At 31.3% G+C, this 21801-nt stretch overlaps 2 protein-coding genes across 2 annotated transcripts; one reads left to right on the forward strand and one right to left on the reverse strand.

The window, feature by feature from the left end:
• The first annotated feature begins 356 nt into the window (after positions 1 to 356).
• Positions 357 to 8159, forward strand: LOC100794070 (protein HAPLESS 2). Its single transcript, XM_041006559.1, has 18 exons — positions 357 to 590; positions 666 to 809; positions 1049 to 1137; positions 1236 to 1275; positions 1435 to 1492; positions 1574 to 1634; positions 2328 to 2406; positions 2688 to 2830; positions 3838 to 4027; positions 4198 to 4278; positions 4361 to 4461; positions 4998 to 5115; positions 5690 to 5722; positions 5832 to 5925; positions 6024 to 6112; positions 6597 to 6712; positions 7376 to 7476; positions 7568 to 8159. Exons 1-18 carry the CDS (start codon positions 411 to 413, stop codon positions 7969 to 7971), a joined length of 2121 nt encoding a protein of 706 aa, XP_040862493.1. The 5' UTR covers positions 357 to 410; the 3' UTR covers positions 7972 to 8159.
• Positions 8160 to 8457: 298 nt separating this feature from the next.
• On the reverse strand, positions 8458 to 12021 carry LOC100794607 (cytochrome P450 87A3). The gene is made up of 9 exons (XM_003538660.4): positions 11641 to 12021; positions 11213 to 11534; positions 10955 to 11104; positions 10312 to 10563; positions 10105 to 10194; positions 9914 to 9992; positions 9549 to 9655; positions 9041 to 9168; positions 8458 to 8951 (listed from the first exon to the last, which is right to left on the reverse strand). Exons 1-9 carry the CDS (start codon positions 11832 to 11834, stop codon positions 8840 to 8842), a joined length of 1434 nt encoding a protein of 477 aa, XP_003538708.1. The 5' UTR covers positions 11835 to 12021; the 3' UTR covers positions 8458 to 8839.
• Positions 12022 to 21801: the final 9780 nt, after the last annotated feature.

The raw sequence follows: 21801 nt of genomic DNA on the forward strand, positions 1-21801 counted from the left end.
AGAAGAAGAACAGTGCAGCATCTATGATGTATTATTTATTATACCAGTATACGATCTCGGCAGAGGGAACTCTGAGCACGTGAACGACGTGGCCCATGCACTTCAATACGGTTGCGTGGGGACTTCCGGAGAAGAGGAAAGTAAAAAACCGCCAAACCGCTTTGAATCTAATTTGGCGATTACTGTCACTTCTGCCAAACCGCTTTACGTAGAGTGTGCATGTCTGGGAAACCAATTAGATACACACACCGCATTTCTATAGTAACTTATTCCTCACTTTCCAACCAAACACAGCATAAAGGAAAGTAAAAAACCACCAAACTGCCTTTGAATATATTTTGGCGGTTACTGTCACGCACTAGCACACCCATAAATTATGTATGGGCAATTAGAGAACGATAACAATAACAATGGCATTGTGTTCTGCTATCACCCTAATGATCATCTTCATACTTTCTTCCTTCCATGTTGTTGGAATTCAAATCATCTCCAAATCGAAGCTGGAGAAGTGCGAGAAGAACTCCAACTCCGACGACAATCTCAATTGTACTACCAAAATCGTACTCAACATGGCTGTTCCCAGTGGCTCGGTAAATAAATCACATTCACATTACGCTCCTCATTGTGTTCCTGTGTGTTGAGGTTGTTGTTTTGGGATTTTGCAGAGTGGTGGAGAGGCGTCGATTGTTGCGGAATTGGTGGAAGTGGAGGAAAATTCAAGCAGGAAAATGCAGACATTGCGTATTACTCCTGTCATAACGGTCAACAAAACTTCTGCATATGCCTTGTATCAGTTAACATACATACGAGTATGATACTTCTCTTATGTTACTTTTATTCACTCTCTGTAATCTACTTATTTTTGTTGCATTAACAATAACTTATTATCGTTATTATTAATTTATTATTATTATCTTTTGTGGACTAATCTATCATCATTTTATTATGGTTTTGGAGAATTATTTTTTCAAAGCAAATTGCCATAAGAGGATTGCGTACACGTGGATGTAATATTTTGTATGATTAAGTTTGTGTTACTCGTTTGCAGGATGTTCCTTATAAACCTGAAGAGTATTATGTTAAGACACGCAAATGCGAGCCAGATGCTGGTGCAAATGTCGTGAAGATATGTGAAAGGCAAGCCATGTTTATTGCTATTTTATTATGAACTAGACACTGATTAGAGTTTAGACAATGCTAATTTCACGGCTTGGTTTCTGCTACTTGTGTTGCAGACTGCGAGATGAAGAGGGTCATATTATCGAGTACACTCAGGTGGCCTTCTAACTCCTAATTTTCAAAGAAATTATTCAAAGGGAAGAATAAGAAAAAGACATTAGTGTTTGATCCCACCTCCCTCAAATATTCTTTGGCATTTTTACCTTTCACTGCTGATTCGGGTTTAACATATCTCTCTTTCCGTCTTTAATGTAGCCAATATGTTGTCCATGTGGGCCCCAGAGGTGGATGCCTTCATCATGTGGAAACTTCTGTAAGTGATTTGATGTTGCAACATTCTGTAAGTTTTTAGGAAACACAAAACTAACAATTATGGGTGAAATTGTTTAACCAGTTGACAAATTGACAAAAGGAAAGGCCAACACTGCACATTGTGTGCATTTCCCTGGTGATTGGTAAGCATCCACCATCCCCGTCCTTTTTTAATCCAATTGTGATTGATTTGAGCCACCCTGATTTATATATTGTCTTAATTGGTTTTGTGCTGGACTTAGGTGAACATATGGAAACCATTTTTACATTGAACCGTTTACATATACAGATCAAAACCCCATTCTATGTTATCTTGTCAAGATATTTGTTTGAAATCTTTCTGTTTTCATTGTGCTTGAACAATTTCAGATTATCTTTTTTTTTTCCTGTTAGTTCCAGATTTTTAAAAAGTGTCAGTTGCAATAATCAAATAGGTTTAAGTTTGTTGTAGTTTTAGGGATTAGATAGAAAGGGGAGAAAAGTGCGGTGGAGTATATTGATGTATTATACCCCTAGCTATATTATATTAATTATATAGGTTATGAAAGATAACTAGTAAAATTCAACTCTTAACACTGATAATGTACGAATACTATAATTTAACTCAAAAATACTGCTTAATATTAAATACCCTGATATTCTAACAATTTTATGAAGAAACATTGTTATTTAAGATTAGTTATAGTGTAGTTTTTTCATCATGTCATGTTTTAATTGTAATCACCTCTAAAATTTGCCAAAGTAAAAAGTGGTTTCTTTGTTTTAATCATCAGTCACAACTCAGATTTCCTTTTCTCTCTCTCTCTCTCTCTCTCTCTCTCTCTAATTCGATTTAGGTTTCATGTTTTTGGCATTGGGCAGCGAACATTGGGATTTAGTGTTCAAATACAGGTGAAGAGTGGAACTAAAGTTTCGGTATGTAATTATTGGTTTCCTTATGCAACAATATTAAATTTAAACCTGACAAGCATTTTTTTCCATAGACTATGTATTTTGTCTCATGATGCTGGATATGTTGGTTTACAATTTTCTACATGTTCTCTTAGTTTTCTGATTTATTCAAATGTTGGCTTCTGCATCAAGTTTTTGGTATCACATTTCACATAGCATATAACAGATGCAAATGCACTCAATGAGTCATGTCAGGAATATTTTTTTACCATTTCTGTGTATCTAACACATAATTTGGCCGGCAGGAAGTGGTTGTGGGTCCTCAAAACAGAACAGTGATCTCTGATGATAAATTTTTTAGGGTTAATCTTATAGGAGATTTTGTTGGGTATACAAATATACCATCTTTTGAGGATTTCTATCTGGTCGTACCAAGGCAGGTATGCTTGTTTGACTGGTTTCACCGTAATTGACCTCTATTGACTTTAGTTATAACAAAATTGAGGTTCAATTAAGATAAAGAATTGGTATGTTAGATTGGTTTCTTGAATTTTTTGTTACTTAAAAGTTACAACTCCCCTTTAGATACTTTTTGGATATTGGTCTTTTGCAAACAAATTGTCGAACATGTTTTTATGAATTGGAATATAATAAAATTTTACAATGAATAATAAATGGCGCTAGCTATCTTTACAAATATCAGAGAAATAAATTATCAAAAAAAATCAGAGAAAAATAGTGTAGAATGCATTGATTGAATCAATTATTATTATGTTTGTTAATCGTACAATTCTAAATTTTGAGAGGTCACTGCATTGTGGATAGACTTGAAAACATGGTCATGACTGTTATTTTTGGAGTTATACAAAATTATACTTCCTCGTGCACAATTAATGTGACACAAAAATACCATTTATTGCATATTCCAATCAATGGTGTACAAGTATGATATAGTATTAAGGGACTGATATTTAATGTAAGGCTATATGAACCTCCTTATCATTCCAGGTTATGTGAAAAATGGTTTTTCCTCTTCAAGCTCTTGTTTGTATGTTGATTAGCTTGGAGGTACCAAGATGTGTTCTTGCCAAAAATGTCAACATTGTAGCTATATGCATATATAGCTACTCAATGAGGTTACACAATGAAGAATTCTTGCAACCTGAAATCATATTAGAAAAATATAATTATAAGGAGGCTGATATATTGCAATTGCAAGTCTGTAGAGCCGTGTGCTCTCTTTAGTCACAGCAGTCTCCTCCACTAGTTTAGGCATTTCTTTTAATGACTGACCTTATTTCCCATTTTTAATGCAAATCACACACATTAATCTTGGCATTACTGGTGTGGTTATGGAAGAAAACAGTGATGAACTACTTTTACATACTTTCGACATGATTCACAACTGTTACAAGCTTAAACAAAATATTTACAATTTTTCTTGTGACAGGGCAGCCCTGGGCAACCACAGGATTTGGGGAGAAACATTTCTATGTGGATGCTGCTTGAGAGAGTGAGATTTACCTTAGATGGTATTGAATGTAACAAAATTGGTGTCAACTATGAAGCTTTTAATCAACAACCAAACTTTTGCCCTTCTCCCTTTTGGACCTGCTTGCATAATCAATTGTGGAATTTTCGGGAGGTTGGTACTTCAACAATAACTTTTTTCTTCTTTAATTCTTATTCTCATCTTGCTTTTTTGGTTTCATTTTTGTCATTCTCTTTTCACTTCTATTTTTGCAAAATGGATTTGGAGAAAAACTTCATTGATAGTCATTGAAAATTTGAAAGAAACTTTCTTGTCCGTAACAGGCTGACCTGAATCGAATAAGTAGGAATCAAGTGCCACTCTATGGTTTGGAAGGAAGGTTTGAAAGAATAAACCAACATCCAGTTACGTTGCAATAATGTTGTATTTATATTTAATATGGTGTCTTCTATTAGAAATTATTTATTTTATTTTATTTGTCTGCAGAGTGCTGGGAGTTATTCTTTCTCCATAGGAATTACAGAGGTTCTTAATACAAACCTTGTGCTAGAATTAAGTGCGAATGATGTAGAGTATGTTTATCAAAGGTATAATATTTACTTGGTATCTACATATGATTTCAAAACAGTCACGAATGACTTGAAACTTTTGTTCTTTTTGTAATATTTCCATGTGAAAGTTGATGTGGAAAATTGATTTGTTATCTTGAATGAGATTGTAAGATGACAAAATCATTTTGAGATGTTGGACTTTGTAGTCATTCACTGACAAAATTGTTTTACCATATGATGTTGAACTCTATTTTTCTTTTCTTTTCTTTTTTGGTGGGGGTGGAAGGCCGTTACCTATCACTTTTTCATATGCTGAATACGAATTGCCAATAATGAAGTATACATAATGAAGTTCCTGATCTTAAATGGATGTATACATTTTGAAAATGAGATGGGCAGAGAAAATATTTGAAAAATGATTGTGAGAAGTTTCTGCAATGTAGCCAATTTTGTTTCTATTGATGCTAGGGTGTGATTTTTGGTTTTAGAAACCTATAATGTCCAGCAGCATTATTGTTTTCTTAGTAAAAAAAGCTTTTCTAAATTTGTCTGACATGGTTCTTTTTCTCTAGGAGCCCAGGAAAGATAATAAGTGTTAGTGTCCCTACATTTGCAGCCCTAACTCAATTTGGTGTTGCTACAATCACAACTAAGAATACCGGTGAGGTGGAAGCGTCATATAGTTTGACGGTAGTCTCCTTCGCTATATTGTATTTCATGGCATCTGTCTTTGTTATCCAATGCTCCTTATACTTGGACAATGGAATGTTTGATTTGATTTATTTTTTTGGTATTCAATGTTAGATATGCATTATATTAATTTCTATACTTGTGGCACAGTTCTTTAAGGCTTGAAAGTGTTAGTGGAGTTCTGTTCTATTTTTTTTCCTTACAATGTCTGATAGGAAACTGGGTTGTGATAAAATTTTTATAAAATTTTCTGACCTGTGCTCATTGTTGATATGAGGACATGATTGTTTAATTATCATGGTACCTAAAAGTCGCACACCAGATATCACTTCCTCCTTGCGTACCATAACATTCAGGGGCAAAATTATTGTTTGGTTAAATTATCTCTAGTTAGTTGAATTGACTGCATGACATGAATAGGAATTTAACAGATGCATGCTACTCCTGATGCTTTAGTTTTATTATTATGGTTACAAAATTAGGTTCAAATATATTTGAGGCTTGCATTGCAGTAATTTTCCTTAGGGTCCAACAAGCTGTAGTTTTAGCTTTGCTATATTGTGTTGTCTTGTAGTTTAATTGCTCCAAGGATATCACCCTGATGGAGGTATTATGCTAAAACATATGCTAGAAGTTTGTTTTTTGCCCCTTTTTGTTCTATACTTTCATAGGTATTCTATTATGTTTTTTCTTGTTTGCTTGTAAACATGGTTCAGGAGCAATTTTTAATAATGAAGCCAAATGAGGTTACAACCCAATCATGCAAAATCTACCCAACCACTGATCAGGCTTCAAAATATTTTTGTGCGGGTAATGTTGAAGCTTTGGATTTATACGTTGTTATCTATTCCGAGGATAAGAAACACATTAACATTTACTGTGTCCTTTTTTGGGTTTTTTGGATGAAGCCGTACTAAAGGATTCTGATTATAATGAAGTTGATAGAGCTGAATGTCAATTTGCTACTACGGCAACTGTTCTTGACAACGACACACAGGTATGTTCTTTCCTGGTACCTGAATTTAGTATGCTTTATTTTCTATGACATGAACACAATGGTATTATTTAATCCATGTATCTGACCCAGATTTGTATTCTCATAAAACGTGAAACTTGCTCAAATCTGGATAGTATGTTTCACCATTGCCCATTGGTCTTTTTATCAAACTTTAACAACTATAGTTATTTTGAACTGTTGGACAGGACGACAAAGAAGATTTTACAGCAGTTCTTTTATCTGCAGTATCACTACATAAATACATTTAAGATTTTGTTTCTAATTACTTAAAATGGTTGGTAATAAGCTCTAGGTAATCAATAGCAAATCAGTCTGAGTCTGAGACATGAATTTGATATTGTAGAATTGTTCCCCGTAGATAAGTTCATTAGAAAGTTAGTCTTCTGATTCTTCACAAAATATGCTAATTATTGGTGATGTTATGACAACAAATTGTGAAATACTAAATCATCTATTACTGCAGGGTATGCCTTTTCAACCACAAGAGACCAGTATAAATAGTTTCTTTGATTCTATCGAAAGCATATGGAATAAAATATGGACAAGCTTAACAGAATTTATCACTGGAAAAACTTGTAGGTATTATCTTCAATTATACTTTTCATTTGCAAGTTATAAAATTTAAATCCCAACATTTAAAATATAGAAAATATGATTTTCTTGAAATTTTGTATATTTTATTCATGGGGAATATTGAGTTGCTTTGATCAGTATATGAATATATATTTCTTTATCAACACCACCCACATGTTTCGAAATTCTACTTGTCAACCACGGATGAGTAGCACTGGCTGCTGTGAACAAGTGGAATGCATTTTATTTTTCATGAAGGCAATCATTCGAATATTGTCATTAATAACATAAAGGATTAAAACTAGGATTATTTTATGCACAAACTATTATTCAACAATCCATTCAGTAACAGAATGAAACAAAAGTTAGTGCACTTATTCGAGATTGTTCTTTAGTTGCATTTGGATAAATTTTTTTCGTATTTTCTTCATGTTCTTTGAAATGTGGTAAACTGATACTGAGTTTGTGCCATATTTCTATTTTTAAGTGATTTAAATATTTTGTTATAAACTTGAGTATAAATCACCTACAATTGAAGCAGGGTATTAAAAGATCAATAACTATATGTTGCTTTCTTAATCATAACCTTTTCTTAATATTGATTCATCTGTCTTAACTAATTATTTGATCAAATCTCTTCCTTGTTCCTCGGTTTGGGTGGGAGAACAGAGAAAAATGCTCTGGGTTTTTTGACTTCAAGTGCCACATACAATATGTTTGCTTGAGTTGGGTAATGATGTTTGGTCTGTTTTTGACAATTTTTCTGACAGGTATGACTTCTATTCAATGTCCATTAGTATATTATAATTTGAAAATTCAGCAGAACAACTTAAAATAAATACTCTCTTCTTTGAATTGCAGTGCTTGTGCTATTATGGCTTTTGCACCAGAAAGGTCTATTTGATCCTTTGTATGACTGGTGGGAGGATATCTTAGGCGCTGATGAACAAATCATCATGGATAAACGTAAATTCAAAATTGACAAGGGGCATCACCATATTCATGAAAACAAACATCATAAGCAAGAACATTGGCACTCTAACTATAGTGCTCAAAATAGGCGAAGGACCACTTATGAGCATATGCACAAGCGTTCTGAAAGGAACTTTGATTATTTTGATGATTTACACCATGTTCATAAAGAAATGCACAAGTATGAACATAAAAAACAGAATATGGATAATGTGCAGCATATTGTTGACCATCCTGCACATCACAAACACAGAAAGAAACGGGATAGCTCAAAGGGGGAGTTAAAGAGATGAAGCTAAAACATGATAAAGTGAGGCAAGAAAATTATGACAAACACAAGTTTGGCTAGATGAGCCAGAGTCTGAGTAGATTGAAGCCCGAATGTATAAGTTAATGTACATACTTTTTAATTTCTGACACTAACGTTTTAGAGCAACTTGTTACGTATTTCATAGAATCATATATAGTTACGGTTTTTATCCTTTTACCTTCTCCCGTTTCCACTACTAGTCTTCCTTCTTGCTTTCTCTTACTTTTTAATAGGGTGGGGCCGACAACAATTGAGGAACAAAACTTATTGAAAGATAGATTTAGAATGTTATGTACATAAAAGATATTTTTATAGGAAGGAAATAGCTAATCTACAATTTGATCCATAAAAGTAAGGACTTGTGTTGCTTTGGTTTGTCAAATGGCAAACTTCCTAAAAATTATAACTTATTAAACAATTTTATCCTCGATTGACTAGTTTATATAGACTAAAACCTTTAAAGATGCAACTTGCAAGCAGTAAAAATGTGACTTTCAAAGAGAAAATTGTATATTAACTCAGGATATAATCTGAAGCATTTACACCCCTGGTTACCAAATTACAAGTTTCCTTCCCTTCCCCCTCATTGCATTTTTGCAAGGTAAGGCACGTCATATTTTGGTTTTGACCCATGTTTTTCATAAAAACCCTGTAGTATATCGAGAAGAAAATCTAATAAAAACATAACTTTTAAGAGACCTAATCAAAACTGAGTGAGAGATCCTTATGGTTACTTTTCTGGCTTCCATAAGAATTTCATTGTCTTGTGTTTCTTGAAAATGTCAAACCTAAATTTCTACCATATATGAGTCTCTCTTGCAGAGTTTTGGTTTCTAATTTATAATGGTATATTATGGTTCCTGCTGTTTCCTTTGATCTTTTTTCATGATCTGGACGTGAAAGCCATTTGGAAACTGTAAACCCGGAGTTCGAAGGATGTTTCCTCCTTTGATGGGTCGCCACCTGAAATATTCATATGTTAATTACTTATAGAGAGATTTTGCATGTCAATTTAAGTTCACACGCATGGCGTTGTCATTTCATGATCTTACCTGTACTTGGTTACCAAGCTATGAATAAACATAGCCATCTGAACCTTAGTGAAGTCCGTTCCAACACAAAATCTCATGCCTCCGCCGAAAGCCATGAAATGTTTGCTGGCACCTTGTAGTTCCACTCCCTGAAAGCCCATTTTTTCGGGGTCACTAAAAGTGTAAAAGAAAGATGGAAAGCTAAAATCTAAGTTGCTTGAATATAGTTATAGTCAACTGGTAGCTCCTAGCTAGTAGTTAAAGCAGCTTTTTTTTTTTTATCATTTTTTTGCAAAATATTTAAAAACAACAATAAGGCAAAACAAAATTAGACTTTATAGTCCGTGTTTGGATATCCGGTTGATTTGCTGCAGCACGCCATTTGAGGCAGAAGCAAGAAAGATGATGCTTCTTCCAAAATGAGGTTGAACACAATCGGAAGGTGCACCGGGAATTCAAACACGCGTATTATTATTTATAAAAAATAAAAAGCATTTTTTTTTTCAAATCAAACATGCCTTAGACGCACCTCCCATCTCCATGGGTTGAAGGCAAGAGGATCCTGATATTTGTCTGGGTTCAAGTGCACAGCCGGGGGACACACCATAACTGCCCAACCTGCTGGTATGGTATATCCTGCATGTATGTATTCGTTGTTTGACCAAATGAAGTAATGTTGTCAGAATTGTGCGCTTTTCCCTTAATTAAAATGCAAGCTATGCATGTGTGCACTTATGGACTTATACGTTACATTCTATTATTTAAATTTAATAAAATTGAATTTTCTAACTAGTCCAATAATTGGTTGTGTATCAAAGCCATATATCAAAAACTGTACTTTTCGTAATATGAATGATTTATTCTGCAAATAAGCAACAATCACATATGACATACCCTTAAAATTAATTTCCCTCAGTGCCTTTCGGAAGATTCCTGGAACAATATTGGCGAGTCTCACGGTTTCATTTATGAACTGCAGATCGTCACGGACTTTTAAATGAGATATGTACTCGTAGAAATTAACATTAAAATTGTGTCTCATTATTGAAAAGAAAAAGATAATGAAGAAATTATTGATCCTCCACCTGAAATGTGAATGTCATTGACTTGTATTCTTTCCATGTGATTCCGGAGTTAGGATCTTCACGTTGTTTGAGGATGGCTTCATGTTCCTCCTAAAAGGCACAATACCGAGGGTCTTTTCATTTAGTGTAGAGTCAAAACACGAGGGACGTAAAAAAGAAAAAGCCATGAAAGTAGGTTTTAATAATATTTTTAACATATATACTTACTTGTAATCGCTTGAGCACTAAGGGATTGTCCGAGAGTAATTTTATGGCATAAGTGAGAGCGAGAGAAGTGGTTTCAAAGCTTGCAAAGAGGAGCACAAACATGAGGTCCAGAGCGATCGCTTCAGTGAGGATTGTTCCCTCTTTCTTAAGTTCTTCAACAATATAGTCAAAGAAATCTGTTTGCTGTTTCCTTTGCATTCTCCGTCTTTCCTGCAGCATGTTCTTCAGCATCTTCATTGCCCTTTTCCTACCCTGAAAAATATCATAAACAAATGTTACTTTTCAATCTTTGGCATCGTCAAAAGAAACTATTTTGTATGATATCTTTTGTTTTTTGTTTTAATTTGGGTTGGCCTAATATATAATACTAGTCACGTTATCTTAGCATCTCCAATATAATTCTAATCATAGGACTAATTACAAGTTGCTTAGGATTGCGCCGTTATATAGAAAGAAAATTGGTTGAAGTTGTCAAATTCATGTATTATTGTAGGATCCACCATAAGTGAATTAAACAACTATATACCGTTGGAGGTGCGCTTTTATAATGGCAAAAATTTCAAAGGAGGAACCCACATATATATAGCATATGAGGTGAAGTAAAATTAATGACTAGCGTTGGTTGGTGATGGACTTGACTTACCTGCAGACATTTGTGATAAGCTGTTCCTTGAATGTCTAAGGGGAAGGAGATGAGTCCTTGTATAAATGCAACAAAGTTGTCCCTTAAATTCTCCGAGGACTTAGTTGAATCATAACTGATGAGTTTTTTCGCGGTCAAATCAAATATCATCTGCATGGGAGAGCATATACATAGCAAACCATGTTAGAAATACACGGAATTATAGAAAAGGAGACAGATGAAAATAAGAGTACTAGTTAACTAGTGTAATAATGTTACCCTTGCTGTTGCTTCCTTCAGTTCAACACTGTCCTCACATGACCACTGCTCTAATGTTCTGCATGTTGTTTGTTCAAGTTCTGGGAGCATCTTTTTAAGGCTTTCATGACCAAACAGATTGAGCACCATGTTCTTAAGGTACTTATACATAAACCCATGTAAGGAGCCAACATTTTGTTTCCCAAAGATTTCTGTGAATGTGTCTGGGTACCAGCTTTGGAACACTTTCCCCTCTTGTTGGAAGATGAAGTGATTAAGATCAGGGTCTGTTGATACTACAACTGGTCGTCCAACCAAGTTGGTCTTGAAAATTGGTCCATACCTGAATGACTCAAAATGGATATTGATCATATATAATAAGTTTACTTCTTTAGAAGAATGTTTCTAATATTAAGTTGAGATTAAAACACACGCACACATATATATACCTTTTCATTCTCTGCTTTATGAAAGGAGGAATACCAGAAGTGGTGTTAGGGGAGAAAAACTGAAGGGACTCACCCAGAAGGGGGAAACCCATTGAACCTGGAGGGAGTTTTCCATTGCAACTAGGATTTCTCCATCTATAAACCCAATGTGTTATGCCTATAATAACCAATGCTCCAAGACAAAGAGCCCACATTTTTATTTTTGAAAAATAAAAAGGAATGGAACTCGTTAATAAGAAGAGAGGAGATGATAATAATATATAAGATTAAAAGAGTGAAGTAGTGGAGAAAAGAATGGACAGATTCAGAGAGCCAGAAATGAAGAAAGTGGGTAAGGAGGGAAGAATGGGCAGAAAGGAGTAGAAAGTGCTGGCAATGCATACCAGAATCTCAGAAGATGTTCTTAAATAAGCAGGCCACTACTTAGAACTAGTTGAAGAAAAATAATAATATATTAATTTCGGCTTCCTTTGGTTTTTGGTGAAGTTGGTTGTTCTAAAAAGCTGTACTAGTAGTTGGAGATAGATTAGAATAATTGGAATTATATCTGTCTAATAGACCACTTATTGCTATGTCAACGGGGCATATATGATGTGTCCAAGGGCCTTGCATGATGATATATATGAATCTTACCGGATGCTTCCTCTCCCCACGTCTTCGCTCTTGGAAGGAAACTTTTGTTTTTTTTCATTATCCCGAATGCTGTAAATGGTCCATGTTACACCAAACTGAAGATGAAGCACGAGGCAGTTTTTTAGGAGATTTTGCGGGTATTGCCTAGATTTTATTAGGTTTTAAAGAATCTCTCTGACCAAACTAAGCATCTCAAGTAAATCTTTCCTTGGATCATTAAATGCTTCAAGTAATACTAAACTTCTAATTCCTTTTGTCCAACTTGAAATCTTTCCAATATCTATGCTAAATTCTCAATCTCACTGATGTTGATGCTCGATCTGTCTATTAGATCTTTTTTCCTCTGCAGCTAAATGGATAACCTCATCCTAACTAAAATGTAATGCCTTAAATCTCAAGATATAAGTTATTAGTGATTCCCTTCCCATTGCCCCCATTGGATGGTTCTAGTGAATCCAACTACTATTCAACACGGTCTTGTTATTAATTTTGGAGACAAAATTAACAGATGCTAATCTAGCTAGGTCAAAAGAGAGGATGATACAGTATTAATTTCATCTGGTACAAGAGTTTAACTCATTGAGCGCCGTCCCATCTGCCCATTGAGCCACGGACTTTACCAATTAGCAGCAATTACCACAATATAGGTAGGTCACTGTGAATAATGGCCGAGCATTTTGGCTTTTCAATTATCTTAATTTGAATTAGGTGTCACTAATAGAGTACTCGATGACTTTTGTAGATAAATTCCTTTAAATAATGTACAGATATTTTATGAGTTACGAACTATCAACATCTTCAAGGTCGTAGTCTGTAAAGCTGATCTTTGACTCTTTGTTGCCAGAATAGTACAGTACGCTGTATTTGGATGCTCTTAGATGTTTTCTTGGAACTGTAGTATATGCTTGGACAATATTTCTTCTTTTAAATAGTTTAAGAAAGCATACATTATGTAAAAAAAATTATACTTTTAACTAATTAAAAATTATCATTGATGTGATTTTTAATTATTATAAAAATTAATAAACTTACATGTTTGTCTGTGATTGAATTATACTGCATATATTATTTATTCTTTATAAAATTTATATAATTGCTAAAAACAAAACACCATTTAATATGATATCACATACAACTCAATTACACACAAACTCTTAAAATTCCAATATAATTGTGATTAATACATTGTCCTGTTCTCTTTTATTTATTTATTTGTGGTGGGGGGTTGGACGGGGTGCCAATTTATCCATTTCTAAAATTTGATATCTTCCATGCTTAAAAATTAAAATGATTGAACAGGTAGTCTTGCTGTAGGATGACATAGATTGCTTAACTGTTTGGCATAAACTTGAAAAGCTACTATTGAGAAGGAGCAAAACAATGTCAGACCAATGAATCTTATTTAATTCTAGTTCTCAACTTGTTTTATAATGAATATTGTGAAGATGCTATGAAGTCATCTAAAAGGTTTGTTTTAATTCTCTCCATACTCTCTCTCCCTGTCTCCCCACTTTTGTTTTAAAGAATAGACTAAAATGTGTATGGTTTTCTAATAACTATAGGATATTTCTAATGTTTTGTGGGAATTGGATGGTGTATAAGGGTCCTACTTGTCTGAATTTATGGCATAAAATCTTGAGGTGGGTCCCCAAATGCAGCTGGTCCAATTCAAAGAGATATCCTGCAACATGTTCAACCCCGTTGGTTCACTTTGTTGAGTGTACCGATATATCATATATAGTTGACTCACTATTGATTAATATGTATATATTCAAAATTTTATTCACCAGGCTTCATTCATATTATAGTGTAACTAGACACAGTTACGTACCCGTCCGGTGGTTTGGACGTTCCAATATCTGGGATTTTTTTTGTCAGTGCAGATTTATTTTGACAAAAAGTTTATATATTTAAAGGAGGTCCGCCCCTGTACAAAACCTGCAATATAAACGTACATATGGGTCACAGAGTCCAACCATAATAGTTAGTTTCATTATATTTCTAATTAAGTAGCTTGTTTTCTAATTATGTATATAAAAAAGATTTTATTAAAAGAGACAAAATCTATTTAGAGGATTTTTTTTTTTGAAAGGTACTTAGATGATATTTATGCTTTGAAGATTAGTCTCATAGTTTTTAATTATGAAAATATCAGGCTTTTGAAATATATATAAAAGTAAATTAGCAATAGAAATTATGAAATAGATACAGATGGGTCTTAAGAGTCCAATACGGCTTCATTATGTGGTACAGGGAATAATTACAGAATGGGGCATCCTAGTTTTCGATTGCTAAAAGTCCAAAGCCATTGGTGATTAGAACTTCCTCAGATAATACGAGCCAAAATAGAAGTGGTAAAGCTAGTTCTGTATCCCTCATTTTTCAGCTCTTTTTATACTTGCATGAGCCATGAGGTTTTCTGACAACAATCTCTATGACAAGGATATATAAGAAAAGACTGAAAAATGTCATTAATATGTTTTTAATCCTATATTTTCATATCGATAAACTTAGTAAATTTAGTCCATTATTTCTATATAAAAAAAGATAAATATGTTTTCAAAGTTAAAGAGAAATTGAATTCATATATTCTAAAAAAAGATAAATATGTTTTAGAAGTTAAAGAGAAATTGAATTCATATATTCTAATGTTTAATTTTTTTGTCAGAAACTATTTATTGAATTTGTTATTAGTTGCTCTTTTCGTCATTTTTTTAATTTATGGACAACTTTAGTCCGTTCTAATTTTAATTGCTCATATATTTAGTTATTATGATTTTTTTAATTGTTAAAATTAAATTCTTCACCTCAAATTTATCTAATAATTTAAAATATAGCATAGGTGTAATGTGACATTGAAAAAATATTATAAAATATTTAAATAAAAATAAAAAAAACCATAAAAGTGGCTTCGAAGTGTTTATTTTATGTATTGATTTTATTGTTTTTATTTGTTAAAAATATTTTATACATTTTTCTTTTTCGTAATCTATATAAATCAATATCACATCACATATCCATTATTTTCCTATTAATTACAGCATGAAATTTAGAATTAGAGACTTAATTTTAATAATTAGAAATTATGATAAAAAATATTATTAATCAAAATCACACATATATGTTAATGTATAGAAACAAAAAGATGCAATTTTTTTTTTACTTTGTCTCAGTTATCTACTGGGCTTAATTATTATTTGTTTGGCAATGCTGGGTTTAATAAATAATGTTTCTCAGCATATGGAGATTTTGTCCAATAATTAATGATTTCATAAAAATTTCAGCGTGTAAAAATTATTTAATGCGGATATAACTTTGATATACTTATTACACAAACGCCACGCCAGTGAATCTTACATCATAAATCATAGATTTAATGCATAACAGATTTAAATTAACAATTAATGAATAATTATAAAATGCAAGTCTATACTTGCAGGATGCATGTGAATAACGCTGATACAATAAATAGTTGTATGTTGTGCTGTATACGAACCAGAGATTTTTTAGTTTACTTAAATATACAGTGGACACGTTACACATAGCTGCCTTCTTACAGTTACCGAAATAACCGCACGTGCGTTTGCGCGTGCATACCTGCATAAGGTGGGGATCGAATTAAGATTCATGAGAAAATGAATTTTTAGAGCTTAACATTAAAGAGTTTTGTACTAGTTGGGACGAGGTTCTAAATAATATGCTCGTAAATCTCTAGTCTCATATAAATCATTTGCTTTTGATTGAATATTGGGGAAGAAAACTAATTTAAATATGTATTTTAGTCTGTAAATAGTGTTGCGAAAATTATATTTCTTCAATAATTTTTTTAATTTGTTATTAAATAATCACATTGTCTTTAAAAAAATAATGGCATAACTAAAGCAATTAAATCCTTTAATTTATACTCCATTTGCTCCAATGGAATGAATGGAGTACAGTCATGAAGACTAGGAAAAAACAAAAAAGCTTAATCCGTAAATCAAATAATTGCTAGAATTCTGCTCCTCGGAACACATGTTGGACATGTTATCTTAGCATAAAATGCTTAATAATAGATAACCTGATAATTGGCGAATTTAATATGCCAGGTTACCCACTGAAAGCGATTTACTTAAGATTAAGGTCTCTCTCTCTCTCTCTCTCTCTCTCTATATATATATATATATATATAATGTGGAACTAAGATTAATATAATGTTATACATAGTTAACCGTATCAATCAATGATCAAGACACTATATATTATTATATTCCTCAATATGGAAAGTTCAATCCCTGAAATGCAAGTCTCTTAGTTCTCGATCTCAAGTTCCTTCTGTCTGCCTTAGTATATTACTCCTTTCATTTATTTATAATTGTTATCATTATTCAAAGAAAAATTTGTTTTACTTATCTACATATCTAAAATTATATATTTTTATATAAAAAAATAAATTCTCTATACGATTTTTTTTATAAAAAAAGAGGGCGATGGTGCCTGGGGCCACCCTCGCTCTACTTAATTAAATCTGTCCCTGATAATTTGTATTTGCTCTATGTTTATTTAAAGCTATTCACTTGGACTCTTTGCAGAATAATTATGTTTTTTAATAAAACAACAAAAATCTGTTTTATTATATATTTAATGAGCAAGAAATATAAATTAAAAAAAATTGTTACAATTATGCAATTGTTTATAATGATATATACTATTAACTTCGGTGTCTAGAGTTTAAAAAAAAATGGTAAAGGTGCGTTTTTTTGGTAAAGATCGAAAATTTATTTTAAGCACTTGAATGTTGGAAGTGATTTTTTAAAAATAATTACCAAATTAAAATTATAATAACATAATAAGTATTTTTTTAGAAAATAAAAATTTATAGTGTGAATTTACCCGCACTCAAGCGATTTTATAGTGTTGGAAAGTTTTGAGAAAAAAAAACATATTTAAACGCCTATAAATGAGGTGACCCATGACAGGAGTTATAAGAGTCGTACGTAAATTATGGAGCAGGAAAACAAGACCCAGTCCACAACTTGATATAGTTCCTAGATAGAATGAAAGCCTCCATTTCTATGCAACAATGCAAAGCAATCTTATTTCAGGTTCAATGATGAAATTTGCCGGCCGGGAAGACGGACATATTTCTCTAATTAACATTGCTCCTGTGTATACGTAATAACTCTTGGACGAGCCAAGTTTAACGTTAATATTGGATTATCTCCATATTTAAACAAAATAAGATGTAAATATAGCGTAGGGTTAAAAAATAGTTTTAAAGTGTAAAATATTTCCATGGTAATTGTGTCACTTGGTCAAATAATTCTTTGGTCATTACGGTCATTAAGACATTGGCCTTTCCCAAACCAAGGCTAACATGTGTCGCCATTTTTTGTTGTTGAATGAACATTTGTTGCCTTTTAATAATCTTGGTGTGAACATACATTAATTATGAAGCCAATCTAATCTAATTATATTTAAGCGATAATTTTTTTTCTTCTTAAAGTTACTTTTTTAAAAAAAGGAATATACTTATTTCAATTCATCCAGAATTAATGATTGGGTATAAAAAAAACTTAATTATTGTCCCCAAATTGGGGTATTTTTTTTTTTAGTTTCTGAAATTTAAAAATATTTTTTTTAGTTTCTAAATTTTGAAAAACTATTTTTTTTTTATCTCTGACATAATAAATTGACAGTTTTCAAATGTAAATTCAAGCATTTTGTGGTAATTTTTTAGTACTTTATTGTAGTTTTCAAATGTAAATTCAAATGGTTAAAAAAAGTTAATTTAAAACAGTTAAAAACCATCAAAAAGTGTCAAATTATTAAGTCGGGGACAAAAAAAAATGTAATTTTCAAAATTTAAAGACTAAAAAAAAAATTTAAATTTCAAGGACTAAAAACATACATACCCAAAATTCAAAAACTAAATCAATAATTAAACCTAAAAATAAATATGCTAAAAACATAGTTGCAAATATGAAATCCAGATGCCCTAGCTAAAGACTGAACAACTTGGTTGATTTGTCTCCGAATCAAACTTATCCTAAAGTTTGTAAAGAGATTCAATATTTTGGTAAAGTTACTATTAACCACATGTTTTTCTTTCATATATATCAAGTATTTTGAAAAGATGGAAATTTTAGCAATGTTTATTAACCTATTCAATTCAATACAAACTGCAATGAAAAAAAAAAAATAGCCAAACAAATTAAAAATGAAAACAAAAAAAAAACATTTTTACAATTAATTAGATTGGAATTTTTAAATCTAAAATAAATTAAACTTTGTTCTGTATTTAAGAATATCCAATTTACTGTATAAATAGTAGTAAGAATATCAAAATAAGAGATTATTCATTGTATTAAATATTTATTTTATTATATTCTCGTTCGAGATATGACTTGAGCGTCATAATACTTTGACAAGTATCCCGCTTTCTTGACTGATGAATATTGGATATTTGATTACCCATTTTCAGGTACATTCAATAATTAATTATATGGTCATATGATCAATAACTTATACTAGCATATGTTATTTAAGGGATTGTAAAATTATTTTTAACTTACATGCAAATTGAATTATGTTATGAGTTCTATATGAGATGTGATGTTTGGTATTAAATTATTTTGTGTATTTTATCATTTATTTTAATATTTAATTTTTAGTCTCTTTTTTTAAAATCCAAAAATCACAATCTAATTTAAAAATTTTAAATTGGATTTCAAAATTAATTTGATTATAAAAATAAAATTAAAGTAATTGAATTTGATATTTTGTCTCCAAAATTAATCCAATTTAATCCATAAACAGCTACTTAGTTAGTAGGATTACTCCCATCATTGATTATAGTTAAACCACCAAACATCTTATAATCCCTCGCATTCAGGAGCGGGCCTATGCATTAGGCAAGGGGTCCATGGCCCCCTCATTTTTTTTTAAAATTTCATAATTAATATAAATATTTTAATCATTAAGTTTTTTATTTTGTTAATTTTTAATTATTAGATAAAATTTTACTCTACTTTAAAAGGCTTTGTTACGTGGTCTGTTTGACTTTTCTTTACAGTTCTAATGAATGTTAAATAATTATCCTTATAAAAATATAGGATAAAATTTGAAATTTAATTTAATTTTAATGTATTTAAAATTTTAAATTTTTTTTATTAGTAAAAGTGTAGAAAATATGATATTGATATTAACAAATTAATTTATGTCATTTCAATATTAAATAATTAAATAAATTTTCTTTTAAATAAGTATTTTTATTAACAAATTGCTTAACTTACAAATATTTTATTTCTCTTTCCTAAAAAAATTTACCCGTATGAATGGAAGATGATAGCATCTCAAAATCGCATGTAGATGATCTAATAATTTTTTTTATTAATTCAACATATCATATTCAATTATGTATTCAATATAGATTTACACAACTATATTATAAGAATTTAATGGGTACACATTAGTAATATAAAACAGTTTTATATTATCATTTAATCACAAATCATTATTTATATGATTTTTAAGTTAATTATTATAAAAATTAATAAATTCATTACACATTAATTTATTGATTAAATCATTATATAAAACTATTTTATACTATTAATACATATTTCTTTTTCTTACATTTTAATATTAGCATACATGTTTTTGATAGTTTTATTTGTTTTTTTATATATCTCATAAAAAAAGAAGTTTTTATTTATTTATTTTCATGTATGTTAATTTGTATTGTATGCATAAAAATGTAATTAATTTAAACATTTATTTACATAATTTAATTATTTTAATTTCTATTATTCACTGTTTTCAGTGACAAATAAAAATAAATTTTCAGAAAATTTGTCATTAATGCCTCTCCTAATTTTTTATCCTAAGTCCGCCCTGCTCACATTTCCCATCAAGATGTGACAATAAATAACCACTAAGACATCAAGATTGGTAATTATCACGAGGGATATAAACAAGTAAAGTCAAGTATTTGAAGGTTAAGTTTATCATTTTTTTTATCTCTTTTTTTATCACACATTTATAATATTTATATGCTTTTACTTTTATCTCTCTCATTAGATTTCAAATAGCATTTTTGGAGTCTGACATTATTTTTTGAAGAAAAAAAAATGGATTGTTCAAGTTGAACTTGATAAATGAGTCTAACTAAAAACTTAAACTTGGCTTAAAATTTGCATGGAAAGTGAATCCTTATAATATAACTTTCTGCCATTGTCCACCTCGCTCCTCAATCAATGCCATGATAGCAGCTTACCAGAAAAATTACCCAATTTTTAGCGTGGAAAATTCGGGCCACCTCAAATCAATTTTTTTTTTAAGAAAAAAAAGTTGTTTTAGAAAAATTTAAACGAGTTATATCAGCTGTGATGAAGCACATCGACTCACTTCATCAATCTAGCTTTTAAAACTCGAACATGCATGTGACAATTCATTTTGGTGGAGTCAGGTTCGGTACTGATATATTAATAACTAATAAGTACATTGCAAGTTTTACATATTTCGGCTTTGAGTGGCCAACTGCATGTTTGTAGTCTACCCATCTCACCATTTCAAGTTCCAACAAGTAATAATCTATTAGGATCTTGTCTTAAGGACATTATTAATTAAAAGAATCAATAATACAAAATTATTACTAAAAATTTCGTTAAAAATATATTGATTTTTTTACATGCTAAGAATTTAAAAATATATATTAAAAATCAAGATAAATTAAAATATTTTTTCATTTTTTTTTTTTTGCATTTTCTTAGTCATTAATAAACTAGTTAACATTTGGATAGACTATAAAAGTCCAGTTGCTCAACCGACCAAAATAAATGATGCATATGTCTTGGATCTAGGAGTAGGTCTGAACACTCCGAATTCCAAATCTATATATATACTGAAGGACTATAGGGGCATGGCTAAGGCTAAGTGAGGAACAGAATACAAAATTACTGAAACAGCTGAGGATCATCAATTAATTAACAATGAAATATGTTTTGACTGTTTTTGTGTCATTGTTATTTTAATTTGAAGAACCTATACAGTATAAGGCATGCTCCATATATTCCGACAGGTCGTCCCCCTCGTGCTGTTAGTAAGTATGTCAGTTATCGACATCTCTTTCACCCAAGCCAACAACCCAACTCAAATACTAATCAATAACTACTAATATTTAAACAAGATGCCTTATCAATAAGTACGTATATGCGGAGATATATGAGCCAAATGTGTTTGAGCTATAACCTAAATTAAATGCTATAATTTGTAGCAGAAAAATTGCACTTTATTTTCATACATCAAATTAATAAGTACGCACAAGAGCGGCCAGAGAAGCACTACAGTATGATATTATGGCTGTCTAATATTCTTGTAAAACCTGCTTCTGACAATCTTTTTCATGTTTGCATGCAGAGTTGCATTATTCAAATGCTAACTAAATGCTTCATCCACGCAAATAATTTGTACAATGGAATTGAAGGGAAACTCACACTCATAGATATCCTGAAGTTGAGATTATATATATTAGGATCCTCATAAAGG

Source organism: Glycine max, chromosome 11 (assembly GCF_000004515.6).
Source record: "Glycine max cultivar Williams 82 chromosome 11, Glycine_max_v4.0, whole genome shotgun sequence".
Taxonomy (NCBI): Eukaryota; Viridiplantae; Streptophyta; class Magnoliopsida; order Fabales; family Fabaceae; genus Glycine; species Glycine max.